The sequence below is a fragment of the Nesoenas mayeri genome, assembly GCF_963082525.1.
Source record: "Nesoenas mayeri genome assembly, chromosome: Z".
Taxonomy (NCBI): Eukaryota; Metazoa; Chordata; class Aves; order Columbiformes; family Columbidae; genus Nesoenas; species Nesoenas mayeri.
The window spans coordinates 65,613,376-65,627,861 of NC_137542.1; the positions used below are offsets into that span (position 1 = coordinate 65,613,376).

The window sequence follows — 14,486 nt, forward strand, 5'->3', positions numbered from 1 at the left end:
TGTTGGGGGTGGATCTCAACTCATCTAAGGTTAGGAAGGTCAGAGACCCTTTTACTTGGTTTTTGTATCTGATGCAAATTGCAATGTTGCAGCCGTTCCTAGCACTTTATTTGTTTTAAATTCTTTAATGTTTGGCCGTAGCCTCGAGCAGCCCGAGGTCTGTAGACAGGTTGGTTTCCAGGGGGTGGAGGGCTTGCAGCCCCTAGACCTGAGGTTGTTTTCCCCCCCACTGTTACTCCTGCTGCGTTCATCTCGGCTGGAGGAGGGAGGCCAGCACCCCGCCATGCAGGGGGTCACCCCCTCGCCCCTCTTCCCGGGGAGGGGGGTCTGCTTGGCCCCCCTGGGCTGGGTAGGGGTGTCTGAGGCGCTGTGTTTTTTATCTCTTCCCGCCTCCCCCCTCCCCCCCCGGCAGTGTTTTCGCCGCCCAGCAGCCAGGACTCCGGCCTGGGGTGCCTGTCCAGCAGCGAGAGCACCAAGGAGGACCTGGAGTGCGAGCCCCCGCCAGAGCCCGGCGCCTTCGCGGTGAGCCCCGTCCTGGAGGGCGGCGAGTAGGCCCGGCGCGGCCGGGCGGTCCCGCCCGGGGCAGGGCGGTGCAGCAGCGTTCGAAGTTTGCTTGTTCTGCTTGGGGGTTGCGGGGGGGGGAGCGTTTGGTTTCTTCTTTCCAGGTGCGGGGCGGGATGCCGGTTTCCCTGCGGCGTGAGGGGCTCTCCGGGCCGGGAGCCGCGTCCCCGCCGCGGGGAAGCAGGTGCCGTGTCGCTGCCGCCGGCCTGCGGCATGGAAAGCCGCCGTCGGGGGGAAGGCAGAGGCGGCGAGAGCGTCGCCGAAATGCGGGAAGGGGCTCGGGGGAGCGGGAGCCGAGATGACCGAGGGTCCTGTGCCCGCCCCTCTCTGCGCAGGAGCGGTCCCTGGGAAACATCATCCCATTATGTATTTCTAATGGTTCCTTATAGGCTAATGCTGCTGCTCGGCTCCGAGCATCATCTTCTCGTGTCGCCAGATTAACGTATTTTGCATATTACAGTTGAGTGCCTTGCCTTAGATTGCAATCTAAACTGCAAGTAAATACGTCTCTAAAAAGTTACCGCGAATTTCCATGTTTGTTATTTTGTTAAAAATGGCTTACGGTGTTCTTTTCTTGCGTTACAGAAGCCGACCTGAAATGAAACTAGTCTAGAAAAATTCATTGTTCTCTGTAGTTGTGGCTGTACCTGAAATAAAAATGTTATTGATGACTGAATTTTCTTCTGTGTATATTTGGTGAGCTGTATTAAAACAGAAAAAAAAAAAGAAATTACTTGTATTTTCTTCGCTCTGTGCTTTGAAAACATCTATTTGATTTCACCCCCATCTGTTGTAATCAATAACCTGACCATCTTGTTTTTTATTAAATGCACTTACTCTTAATTTCATCCACCAGTGGTTTTAGAGAGAATAATGTGGAGTTACCTATATAGGTTTGACATTATAAATCACTTCTTGAGGCTGAATCGTATAGCGGTATCGATTGATCCTGATATATCACAGAAATTTACTGTCACTTCTGTTTTCAATTAAAGATACAATCAGTCAGATAATGACTTAATTGGATTTTACAGAAGATTGAGTTTTATTGCCCAGTGCTTTACGAGTTTAGTTAAGGAAGATCATTTTATCACACTTGTCAGCCCACTCCCGCGGCTCTGTGCCCTTCTGCCGCCGCTGCCGTCGTGCCCGCGGCTGGGCGCTTGGGGGGCACGGAAAAACGGCCCTGGGGGGCAGGCAGGGTGCGCTCTTTTACCCCTTCCTTGTCAATCGTCGAGGGCTATTAAAATCTAATACCTGAATTTACGGGGGGAACATTTCAGGGCTCCCTGCCTGTCCCCCGGGCCCCACTGCGGGTACCGAGGGCTGTGCCGCCGCGGCGGGGACCCGCTCGCCCGGTCTGGGGGCATCGGCCCCCGCGACGGGCTGTCTCCCCGGGGGTGCTGCCGGCTCGAGTTCGCTACAAGGCAACGAGACACGGGTCTGCTCCCGTGCTCGGTGCGCACTGCGGGGGCTGGGGCTGCCGTGTGCCCCAGGGGAGCCCGCCGCGGCAGGCGACATGGGGCTACCGGAGGGGTGGGCGACACGGGGCGGGGGTCCTCGAGCCTCGGGAAGAGCTCACGCCGGCTGAGGCATACAAGCCGTCACCGCTGGCAGCCTAAACCCGGTTCTGCCTGTCGGGCCACGGGAGGAGCAGCCCCTGAGACCAGCGAGGCAGTTTTTGGCCCGCTGTGGCTCCCTGGGGGGTAAGGGGAGCGGGACAAAAAAGGTGACGCACGTCCTTCTGGGGCTTTACCTCGACCACTGTGGGGCCCGATTAGTAGCCGAGGCGGTGGGAATAAGTTGTGAGGCGGAGAGGCAGTATCCTTCAGAAAGCAGGGTGGTAAATCCCCACCTATCTGGAGCGCCCTGCTGCCTAGAGGGAACTTGGTGGGGGAGGGAGTGGTGTTAGCCGCAGGGTACCTGGCATCTAGCAAAAGCGTTTGGCCTGAAATAAGAGAAGAAATTAGGGAGGGCACTTTGGGTACTCCCTTTATCTTCCGACAGCCCGCATGTCCCTCCCCGCCGGGAGCGGGGATTTGTGGGGTGCTCCCCCGAAAACCTGGGGCTCTCTCCTTCGGGACGGCAGCAGCTCTGGCCGGAAGCGCCGGCCCGGGATGGGTTGGGGACCCGGGTCTGTTGCCTCGTGGGGGAACGCGGCCCCGCGGGCCGTGGGTGCGCGGCCGTCGCACGTTGCCGTGGTGAGGCTGTGGGGCTTTCTACCTGTCCACCACGGGAGATTCAGCCTTTTTTTTTTTCTCCGAGTAGGACTGGCAATGTATGCAGGGAGCCCGGAACAGTTTTCACGGGCTTCTTGTTTATTTCTTTTATTTCTTCTTTTTAAATTATTTTTCTTTTTCTTTTTTTCGGGGAGGGGGGTGGGGTATTTTTCACCGCACTGCAAATCGTCCTTATCTCCAGTATCTCCAGCCGGCTGATAAACAGTGACCTTTATTAATGCTATTTCTCTCGAAGAGCGCGTTCCTCGCCGCTCGCCGGGCAGCTCTGATTGATGCTTTGCGTGACCCTGTGCGGAATTCACATCTCTCCCCGAAGCCTGCCGTGAAGTTTCGCACCCTTGTAGAGCGACGCCCTGCCACGCAGCCCATCACGGCTGGCAGGTGCTCCTCTCCCACTCGGTATGTGACAACATGGACCTACAGAGCCACTCGGAGTGATTCCCCGAGTGGCAAATCGTGGATATTCGGCTTCTCTGTCTTTTCCCTGTAACGCGGGCGTTTCAGCGTTGGTGAGGTGTAACTGAAAATAATCCCCCCGCACTCACACCCGCAACCGTAACTCAGCCTGCCTTGAACACCCCCTCCCCAAATGCTTATTTGAGAGCAGTGCAAACACTTGGAAACACTCTCCTCAGTCCCCTCCCAACGCCCCCCGGCTGTACTTGGGGAACCCCGCGGGATGTCCCGTCGCGGCGGCCGCTGCTCTCCGCCCTGTAGGGACGCGGCTCCGCATCGAAAAGTAGCAAAGTACCAGCAGATTCCGGCCGATTTTCACTTTCCATTACTCCCCTCCACCCCCCTTTCTTCCCTGCCTGGTCCGTCGGCGTTTCTTTATCAGAAAGATTCGGTCTCTAGCGGAGCCAGGCCCTTTCCGCTAAATGTTATTTGGAGCATATGTTTCGCACATTTATTCTCTTTCAGCCTCTTCTTCTGGGTGCTAACTGCTAAAGCGGTATGGTCACCTTGAAATTTCCTCTGCTGTTTTCCAATTAAAAGCTTAATAGCCCTGGAAACGGAGTTCATGTGGTGCAGTTTACCATAGCCCCTTCTTCTGAAAGGCTTTCTGCTGGGATCCCATTATTTGCTTGAATAAACCTTTTCTGAGGGCAGAAATGGGAACCGGGCTTGTCAGGTATTGGGTTACAATAGACTTTCAGGCAGGGGACGTTTTGCTAACATGAATACGAGCCTGGCCCTATGGGGAGATGTTGTCAAATACTAGGACATGGAAAACATTCCCATCAAATATGAGAAAAGGATTACGGCACTATATCAAACGAGTATTTCAGCCTAAACGCCCGGTGTGCAGCCAAGCGAGAAAGGGCCCCCCGGCCCTAAGCCGGCCCGCCGGGGCAGCCCGGCCCGGGAACAGGCACCCGCCGGTCCGGCGAGCGGCGGAGATGCCCTGCGGGTCCCTCTCCTGCTGGCAGAACCAGGTAGTTTTCCACTCCCACCTTCCCACATCGCATCGGCGCTTGCACCCCTCTTCTTCGTTTTGGAAGAACGGATACCCGAGGGCAGCTGCGCAGCGCCTTTTACGCGCCCCTCGCAATGTTGAGATCGCTGAATGTTTATTTGGTCCGCGGAGGAAGCACCACTGGTTTGTTTTACTTCCCCCGACGGGGACCCAGGAGTGTGTAATATGCCCCGCAAGAGCGGCCAGTTCGCGGTCCGGCGGGCTGAAGGGCTGTCCGGGTGCGGTGCATGCATCCCGGCAGCAAAGAAACCGAGATCACATCAGTCTCACCGACACTGCTAGAAAACGGATTGTTCCCCTCACCTATGATCTGATTTACCTCCCCGCCTCGGTGCGGTTAACCAGCAGCAGAGAGTATTTCCGATGGGGCACTCATCGTTCCTCAGACGCCACATCGCCGTGGGAGGAAAAATCTCCCCGTGTCCCTCTTCCCCTAGAAAAGTAATTAGGAAAGAGCCAACTAATGAAATATCACGCAAATACCTCCATAGCACACGCCGCGCTTTTTATTCTTTCCAGGGAAATACTTCCCGAGTTTTAAATCTGATTTTCTAATTACGTACCGTCGTTAAATGTTTTATTTACCATGGCGGTTACAGTGGAAGAGCAAGGGAAATCTTAGGGCAGCGTAACGAGTTTCAGTTTAACCGGCAGTGGCTGCCTACCCGCGGACTCTGTGCCGCCAAGTACCGGTGCGCAGGCAGATAAACGCTTACAGCGAATTTGTTTTCCCCTAGCCGATATTCCCATACTTTCTTTCACTAATACACTACATTTGGATTCAAACCTGTAGCTACTGTATCGGAAATATCTGTGTTTCAGTGAGAAGCTTCCCCGCGGCCAGAGATACAGATAATTACCACCGGGCCGCATCAAACACATAAACTATGTGGCAAGAAGTCTGGCTTGCCCTGAATTGCACGTGCCTTTCTATAACCACCGTTTGCGTTTCAGCAGTTGCCTTGGCGAGGGACGCGGAGTGGGCAGCGGATCGCGCAGAGGCGGGAGAACGGGCAGATATCGTCCACATCGTCCCGACGCCGCGCAGCTGCCTCCGGCCAGCTCCTGCTGTAGGGCAGCTGCTGCTGCAGGGCAGCTTCTGGCGGCTTCAAAACTTTGATAAAACTTTGGGCTCAAGACCTGCCGCAGCGCTGTGATATGAACGGTTGTACGGCAGCAGCCACAACCGTGTTGCTGCTCGCAGGGTCCCGCGGACTTCCGAGGGGGTCCCGCACGAGGTCCAAACGCCCCTCCTGAACTTTGAGATCCCGGTCCTGCGGAGCCGGTCTGGAGCCCGGGGAAACCTCACAGACCCACTTGCCCCCAGCCCCGGGCACTTTCGCGGGGAAGGCCGTGGGGAGGGGTGGTGGGTGGGTGGCATCACCTTCGGTCCCGGCCTGCTTAGGAAAGGACGGCTTCAGCACGGTGCGGGCAGCCCCACCACCGCTGACGGCGTGGCAGAGCCCTCCCCCCGCCAAACCTCGCTTCTTCTTCTCCCTCCCTCCTCTTCCTCCATCCCCCCGGCGGCAGCCGGGAAGGCGGGTGGCGGAGAGGGGCGGGCGGGAGGCGGGGGGGGGGCGGGGGCGGGCGGAGGGGAGCTGGGCTCTGCGGGGCGGCGCGGGCAGTGGCAGTGTCGCTCCGGCCGGCGGCAGCGCTCTGCCCGCCGGTGCCACTGCGGCGGGCGGTGGGTACCCCCGCCGGCCTGGGGCCGCGCCCCTCGCGGAGCCCGCGGGCAGAGCCGCCCACCTCCTCTCCTCTCCTCCGTTGCCCCGGCTTCCGCCCGCCCCTGCTGCTCCCTCCTCCGCCCCGGAGCCGGCCCGGCTCCTCCCGCGGGCATGAACGGCTACGGGTCCCCATACCTCTACATGGGCGGCCCGGTGTCGCAGCCGCCGCGGGCTCCGCTGCAGCGGACGCCCAAGTGCGCCCGGTGCCGGAACCACGGCGTGCTGTCCTGGCTGAAGGGCCACAAGCGCTACTGCCGCTTCAAGGACTGCACCTGCGAGAAGTGCATCCTCATCATCGAGCGGCAGCGGGTGATGGCCGCGCAGGTGGCGCTGCGCCGGCAGCAGGCCAACGAGAGCCTGGAGAGCCTCCTCCCGGACTCCCTGCGCGCCCTCCCGGGGCCGCCGGGCAGCACCGAGCCCACAGCCCCGCCGCCGGGGCCGCCGCCCTGCGCCGCGCCGCCGCGGGCCCCCGCCGAGCTGGCCGCCGCCGCCGCCCTGCGCTGGGCCGCCGAGCCGCCCCCCGCGCTCCCAGGGCCGCTCCCCAAGGCAGGTGAGGCCGGGCCGGGCACCGCGCGGCTGGGAGGGATGCGCGGGGCCCGGGGAGGAGGGGACGGGAAGGCAGTGGCCGGGCCGGGCCGCCGGTGGGCGGGTCTCGGGGGATGGGTGCCCGGCAAGGGGAGGCGAGGGCTTTCTCTTCCTCCCGACGGGCGCCGTGGGAAGGAAAGGGAAAGCCTGCGGGTGCGCTTTGTCGGCCTTAAAAAGCAAGGAGCCGCATAGTGCCGGGCCTGCTTCTCACCTGGGCTCGCAGCCGCCGAGATCAGCAGAAGGGTCCGGCAAAAGCCGCTACTGCCAATGGACTCCCCAATGTGCCGCTTTGGGGCCTGTTACCCCAGGACGGCCGGGGAGTGGCCGCGTCTCGCGTGGATGGCACCCGCGCGTCCCTCTGCCGCTCCCGCTGAGCCGTCCGGAGCCGCTCGCCCGGTTCGCGCACCCAGGGCACCGGATTGCGGGACAAAATCTCCACGGGGAACTTCGGGGCACCAGCGGCGCCGGAACCGGGTGGGTTTCTGCGGAGCAAGACGGTCCCTGACAGACGGCAGGGGATCATAGGGGCGACCCGGTTGTTTCCGCTTCCCTTCTGCTCTGGCGTGTCCCGTTAGGCCGCGTCCGGGACGGCTCTCGGCAGCCCGCTCCACTGACAAGCGGCGACTGCGACGAAATCTTACCCGGTGCCCCACATAGTGAACGGCAAACCCTGGGCTTCTGCCCGGCTCGACGAGCTGCCGGAGCCCGGCGGGGTAGTGTAGGGGAGCAGGGTCAGCCAGACTTTTTCCGAGGGCATGGGTATGGAGCCGGCCCGGCCACGGAGGCAGCCGCCGGTGCCCCGGAACACTACTCTTCTCCTCCTGCTCTGGGGAAGACACAACCCTGGGGCCCGAGGTGGTTAGACAGCCGGGTCTGTCCGTGTGGCAAGTCTGGTGGTGTCCTGGGAGCCGCTTTCCCTGGGCCGGCCCTCGGCGCTGCCTGCTCGCCCTTCGTCCCTCCATCCCACGCATTTCCGTCAGGTTCTGATGACTTTTCCCCAGGGCCGGGGCTTTGAGGTCCCTCTGCTCCTCCAAATTTTCGCCTGGTCGCAGCCTCCGGCGGCACTTGGCTGAGGCAGAGATTGCGCGGAGGGAGGGAGGAAAGTCCGTGAAAAAAAAGAAAAAGGAAAAGAAAAGGAAAAGAAAAAAAAAAAAAGAAAAGGAAAAGAAAAGAGAAGGAAAAAAAGAAAGAAAAAGAAAGAAAAAAAAAAGAGAGAGAAATTAAAAAAAAAAAAAAAAGGAAAGAAAGAAAAGACTTCTTGGCTCCTTTCAGAAAGCGAAACAAATAAACTTCGCTAGCAGGATATAAATCTGGCGGATAGGAATAGTATTGACTCGCACGCCCAACTTTTCTTCCCCCTGATATATGAACTTCTCAGTTTAAAAGATTACAGTAATCACAGGAGGACAATGTAAATCGAATCTGATAGCAATAACTTTTGGGGAAGGTCAAGCTCAAGTGAAATGTTACCAAGCAACAGGCATTTTGTTTGCAAAATACAATCAAAGTGTATTGATGAGAAATTCTTCCTTGCCAGCCAGTCAGCACTTTCTGCTAGCAGCTTTACGGGGAGGGGAATAACAGAAGAGATTTTCATAAATCAAGGCCACCCGCACCAACCCATGCCCGCTGTGAGGCCAGGCTGGGGTGGGGGGCACCCCCGCCCGGGACCAGCGGTGCTGGGGAGCAGCCCAGATCTCACCCGCACCGTCCCGCGTTTCCCGTTACAGATTTTTCTTTCTTTTCACCACTCCCCTCTCTCTTTCATGAACATGGGAATGCGTGAGAGCAAAGCTGAAAATGATCTCCACGGGGACTCCTGCTGTCACCTGCCACCAGACACGGTTTAACCAGATAACCTCTTTACTTCCAGCCATCTTGCCTGCTCTGAACGGCACGGCTTTCTCTTTCTTTTTCCTTTCGACCTGTATTAAAACTGTCATCAGAACAGAGGGTGTAATAATTTCCTACCCCAGCCTTCCTTGTTTCTAACTTGCCCAGAACATTAATGCCCGGAAATATATATTTTTTTTTTTCAATACGGAGGAGGTATTTCCCGATGTAATGCAGAATCAGATCCATTTATTTTTGTTCCTTCCAGAATTGGTCATTTCGGTGGGATATTTGCACAGTTCTGCTCTGCACAAATAAATCTCCTAGAAACTACCTCTATTGCATCTGCCTGTGCTAACCGGGAATAATTCCTCCCCCTGATACCGTGCTCATGAACCTTTATCTCCCACATAAGCGCGTCTTATATTTCTCTTTTAGTAATAGGTAAGAAGACTTGTAAAAAATTAATACATCGCTGTATTGAGCTTTCTGTTAGGTTCAGAGCTAGTCACACAGTCTCTGTGTCGGTTTGGGAACAGTGATTACAAAGATAGGGAATAAATAGGGAATAAAGTCTGGAGTAAAACTCATTAAAAAACCAACACAACCAATCCCCTCTCACAAACAAACAAACAAACAAACAAACAAAACCTAAAACAACAACAAACACCCACCACCATCACCAAAACCCCAAAAAACCCCCCAAAACTAATCAACCAAGGATCAAACCAACGAACAAACCACACACATACAGACCACTTGATGTGGCTTTCTGCTAGTTCTGGTTATCAGTCCGTTCCAATAATAGAAATATGGAACATAGCAGATGTTTTGGGGAATCCAAGAAAACCTGTGTTGCAGAAAAAGCTGTCCTAGCAATCAAGAGTGCAAGCTGTTGTAACGGAAAGTCAGCAGTGGGAATATCAGGGAAGTAAATATGATTCCAAAGTATTAGACCAAGTTTTCCGGACAAGTTATTAATTTGGGGAGAACAGCTTCTCTCACTCACCCATTTTACTTTCATTTGGCCCCTTTACAATGTTTGACTCATGATCCTTGACGTATAAATAGGCAAAGAAAAATGGGGGTATAGGGGCCTCCAAATTCGTAGCAACTTTATTTATTAATGTAGATTTTAGCGTGTATGCGTGCACAGTTCTCCCACTGTAGTGTGTTTTATATGTATCTGTATTTGCACTGCAGCTCTGTAGATCTAGGTATGTATCTGTCTCTGCATGCGTGTTATTTGATGAATTCTCCCAATGGTTTATATGAATAAGAAAACAATTTCCCTAGTTTGCTCACGACTGGCAAAATGACTACTTTAATGCAAGTAATTTGAAACAGAAGGCGTGGAAAAACAAAACCAAACAAAACACTCAAAACCTGCAAACGTAAAAAATGTCTGAAGACGGGATTTTTTTCTTAAAGACTAGAACATCCTCATGTGACACTTGCTAGCGGTGCAAAAAATACCTTTGGCTAAGAGCAGCGAGCTGTATATTCTGAATAAAAATATATTAGTTTTGTACCTGAAAATAAAAATATTTGGCATTAGTGCGTTCATGCAATAATCCTACTTTTCAGCGCCCGTGTAAGGCCATTTTAATATATATTTCCAAATATTTGTTTATTTAACGATTGCCGCTTTGCGCCTGTTTCAAACAAACGAAAAACCCGATCTCGGCGATTGCCGTGGAGCGGTGGGGACAGTCCCCGGAGCACGTTTTCCACCCGGCCCTCCCGGCACCGTGAGCGCCGCGGGGAAGTGGTGTCTGAGAGGAAGAAAAATCGCCAAAACACGACCCGCCAGGGAGGAGAGAACGGGGAACCCGCCGGGCAGGGCGGCAGCGGCCGCCCCGTCCCACCCGGCACCGCGCACCCCCGGCAAAAACCGCCAGCGAGACATGGTCTCAAAAAGTCGGGAAAAAAAAAACCAACAAAAACACCCCCCATTATCAATAAAATTATCATAGGATCCAAACTCAGTGTTAGCCAAGAGGGGATAACCCTCCTTGTGTTAATAGCAGCATTTGATGTGAATTACCGGAATCTCGTTTCGCGGGTCTGGCTCTGTGAGTGTAAGAGTCTGGTGAGATGCTTCTCTATGATCTGTGCTGTACACGGAAAACGTACCTGTGCAAGGCAGAGTCGGGATCTGTGCAGCCTCCTGATGATAAAGATGCAAACTACACTGCGATGAGATTTCAGAATCTGAGGAAAATTTTTAGCCAAGCCTCATAAGGGTACCTCGAAGGACACGGAAAACTAAACAAACGTGAAATATATTGAAAATAACGATTATTCAGGATCAGTGTATGAGGAAATTATAACCTTAGTGGTTTTGTTTGTTTGGTTTGGTTGTTTTTTAAAGCATATATTTGCTCCCCAGTGATGCTTGTTGTCAACCTATAAAGGTACTCCGGAAAAGTGCAGTAGTTCTGAAATACGATAACCCCCATATGTGGTCCATTTGGAAATATTTGGTATCACAGTGCAATATATTTACGTGGGAATTAGGACCACCGTTTCCCTTGAATGCCTCTCTATCTCTGGCAAGACAGGGACACAGGTAATTAGCTGTCCTTAGGCTGCCCGGTAAGCCTTCGATGTATAAATTGCCCATTCACTTAGGTATGAATTATTCTTAACACCCTGTCCTTTGTAATAAATGCATCATTATGAACATGTGAAGGGATTAGGAGGGAAAGGTAGTAAGAGCATCACGTTTTTTTTCAAATAATGGATGAGTTATGTCGAGTTCTTACCACCTCCTCAAAAGGATATATGTTGCTAGCTTGCTACCAGCAAAGATCTGTGCACCCCCCTTTGGCTCCTAAGGCCAGACTGAGCGAAAAGGACAGTGTCTTCTCTGTAATACACCTACACGGACAGTTACTGCTTCTCTGTTTGCACCAGACAGAGAGCACAACCAATAAAAAAATGGGTACCCAAGACAGGTTATCCAGCTAAAAGACAAGGGTGATATCTTCAGAAGGACATCCATATTCCTCAGCTCCACTCCCATGCTCAGCTTCTGCAGCCCAAACTAGCAGCATGCCGTAGCTCTGTAGGAGGGACCATCACTTCTGCTTGGCACAGCCATCCTTATGAGGAGAGTCTCCCTTTGCCACGCTGTCTGGCTGTGCTCTGCAAGGATCTCATATTTATTTATAGCTCCCATTCTGACAAGCATAGTGGCTTCTTGTTCAGCACAGGCTTGCTTAGACCCTGACTCCTTTCTCAAGGTGGGTAAATTGCACCCATAGAGTTGGTCTTGAGCTGATCTGTCCGATACTAAACTTGGCCCACTGTATGGGAAAATGTCCCGCCCATTCCTGAGGTGAGAAGGAGCATGACTGTGGTGAGCAGCAAGGCTCAGTGCTTGCATGCCTTTAACTTGTTACATCTTAGTCGGGCAGGGATGATTACCAGCACATTTTGGGAGCTTGCTTCTTATAACTTTTTTACCTATGTGTGATGATCACCAGGGGCTTGGGAAACCAAGCTGTATCTTTTTCTGCAGATAGTCTTTCACATAGATGTGTTCAAAAGCACCGCCCCGTGCAGTTAAAGCAGGCTCTGTCAGCTGCAGCTTGGGCAACAGCCCTTCCCCAGACATTGTTGCTTCCCAGGGAGGTCATCATTGTGCTGTATGAAGGAAGCCAACAGAATTGCATCCTTGGGAAATGGTTCTTAACCAAGCAAATAACATTGCCATCCTCATATATGAACAGTGAAAGCTGTCAAGATCTCTTCTCTTATTATTTTTTTTTTTTTCTGATAAGCTGTCTTCAAAGGTTTCCATACTGTGGTCAGGCATTACCAAAGTGACCAGAAACTTGGAGTATCCTCATTTTTGACAGCTCACCTGGAGACAGCATGGTCAAGGGGCTTGTTTTTAGCCCTGTACTCAGTTCTTGCCCTTCTTAGTTTAGCACACAAAAAGCAAGGTACCTGGAACAAGTGCTGAGAGAAGTTGTGGAATCTCCATTCTTAGAATTACTTAAAACTCAGCTGAGCAGGGACATGAGCAACCCACTCTGTGTTTTAGACTACTGTTGCTTTGAACAGGAGTTTGGACCAGATGTCTTCCAGAGGTCCTCTGCAAAACAGATTTTTCTGTGTTCTGATGGACCAAGGCATCAGCTGTGTTCCAGGGTTTGGAGGAAAAGCCTCTGATCGTGCTGGGGAAGGAGCTAGCTTCTGCAGAGCCAGAACTGGAATGCACTGATTTATCTGAAGATGTCTTTAACCTTCAGCCAGCAGTCATGATGGAGTGGTTCCACCAATGCTGTTGGGCTTGCAGAGGGAATTTTTGTCTTCCCAGGAGCACCCTGAATATTTTCAGCACACAGTCAGTGAGATGGTGCTAGTGAGGAATTATGATGTGAAAGTGCTGAAGTTCCTCTGAGAAAGCTTGCACTTGGGTGGTGTGTTGCTGCCTTGTAACCAGTGAGAGAGGACTGATACAGCATATTTGGAACAGCAGAAAAATGGGCACTGCTTCTTTTCTTATACATGGGAGAATGAGACAGATATCTTTAAGGCAGCATAAAATGCCTAGACCAGGTCAAATTACTCTTTTGCAGGGCTTTGTTCTTGTGAGATGTTGCAAAGACACCTTAATTTTAGCAAGATCTCTGAAAAATCCCTTCATCAGTCCCCCTACTTCTCCTTCTACCTGATCCCACTCCATTCACATTAAGAAGATTGTATCCTTGAATGTCTGTAAAAGCTTTTGGCCTTGTTTTTTCATTAACTTCTTTGCCTTTTCTTTGCAGACATGAGTGAGGAGCGGTTGGGTGATGCCAGTGGAGCAGACAATGCCGAGACCTACAGTGACAAAGACACAGACCAAAGGAGCTCCCCAGACATGACTAAAACAAAAAATTGCTTCACCCCTGAAAGCCCTGAAATTGTTTCGGTGGATGAGGTTGGTTATGCAGTTCAGAAAAATGGTGGGAGCACAGAGAGCCACCCAAACAGCCCCAAGTACCACCCAGAGCAAAACCACCTCCTGATAGAAGGTCCTTCTGGGACAGTTTCTCTACCTTTCAGTTTGAAAGCCAACAGACCTCCACTTGAAGTCTTGAAAAAGATCTTCCCTAACCAAAAGCCAACTGTGCTGGAGTTGATCTTGAAGGGATGTGGTGGTGATCTGGTGAGTGCTGTAGAAGTTCTCCTGTCCAGTCGGTCTTCGGTGGCCAGTGGAGAGAGAACTTCTGCAGAATCTGATGGTCTTGTTTTGCCTTCCAATGGGCACATTTTTGAACACACACTGAGTTCATACCCTCTTTCCTCTTCCAAGTGGTCTGTGGGCTCAGCATTTAGGGTTCCTGACACACTGAGGTTCTCCGCCGATTCCAGTAATGTCGTGCCAAATCCTCTGGCTGTACCTTTGCAACACCCTTTCCCGCAGCCACCGCGCTATCCGCTGATGCTGAGGAACACTTTGGCAAGAAACCAGTCCAGCCCGTTCCTGCCCAATGATGTCACCCTGTGGAACACCATGACACTGCAGCAGCAGTACCAACTGCGGTCCCAGTATGTCAGTCCTTTCTCCAGCAACTCAGCCAGCGTTTTCCGAAGCTCACCTGTCCTTCCTTCCCGCTCGTCAGAAGATCCTAGGATCTCAATCCCTGATGATGGGTGTCCTATTGTGTCTAAGCAACCAATTTACACAGAAGATGAGTATGATGAAAGGTCTGATTCTTCAGACTCAAGAATACTCAACACATCTTCTTAGACTGACATCCAACAGTGATAGTCAAGTGATACTTGCAGTGCAGCTGAACTACGGGGCCATAAGAGGAGGGACATGTACCCTATGAAACCTCTGCAATTGTATTAAAAATTGACTTTGCTTGGTACTGTACTATAGCAATAAAGACATAACTTATTTAATTTCTTGCACTTCACTGGATAATGCCAAATAGCAATACTCTGGCTTTAGTGCTGAGTGTGTGTCACAAAGGAAGACTTTACGGCTACCAATTATGGGACTCTGGAAGACTCATAATGGAAACAGAAGCCCAAGGTCTACTTTGTTCCTTAACTCAGAAA

At 52.7% G+C, this 14,486-nt stretch overlaps 2 protein-coding genes across 2 annotated transcripts in view; both read left to right on the top strand.

The window, feature by feature from the left end:
• Positions 1-552, top strand: part of DMRT1 (doublesex and mab-3 related transcription factor 1) — a gene marked incomplete at both ends in the record, with an annotated part of 59,281 nt that extends 58,729 nt beyond the window's left edge. Inside the window, one exon of the mRNA XM_080362125.1 lies at positions 413-552. Coding sequence (XP_080218251.1) covers positions 413-552 — 140 coding nt within the window. The remainder of the gene's footprint in view (positions 1-412) is intronic.
• A 5,561-nt stretch (positions 553-6,113) lies between these two features.
• DMRT3 (doublesex and mab-3 related transcription factor 3) lies at positions 6,114-14,169 on the top strand (the record flags this gene model as incomplete). The annotated part of the gene is made up of 2 exons (XM_080362439.1): positions 6,114-6,552; positions 13,205-14,169. The coding sequence occupies 2 exons, from the start codon at positions 6,114-6,116 to the stop codon at positions 14,167-14,169; spliced, it is 1,404 nt and encodes a 467-aa protein (XP_080218565.1).
• Between the last annotated feature and the right edge of the window lie 317 nt (positions 14,170-14,486).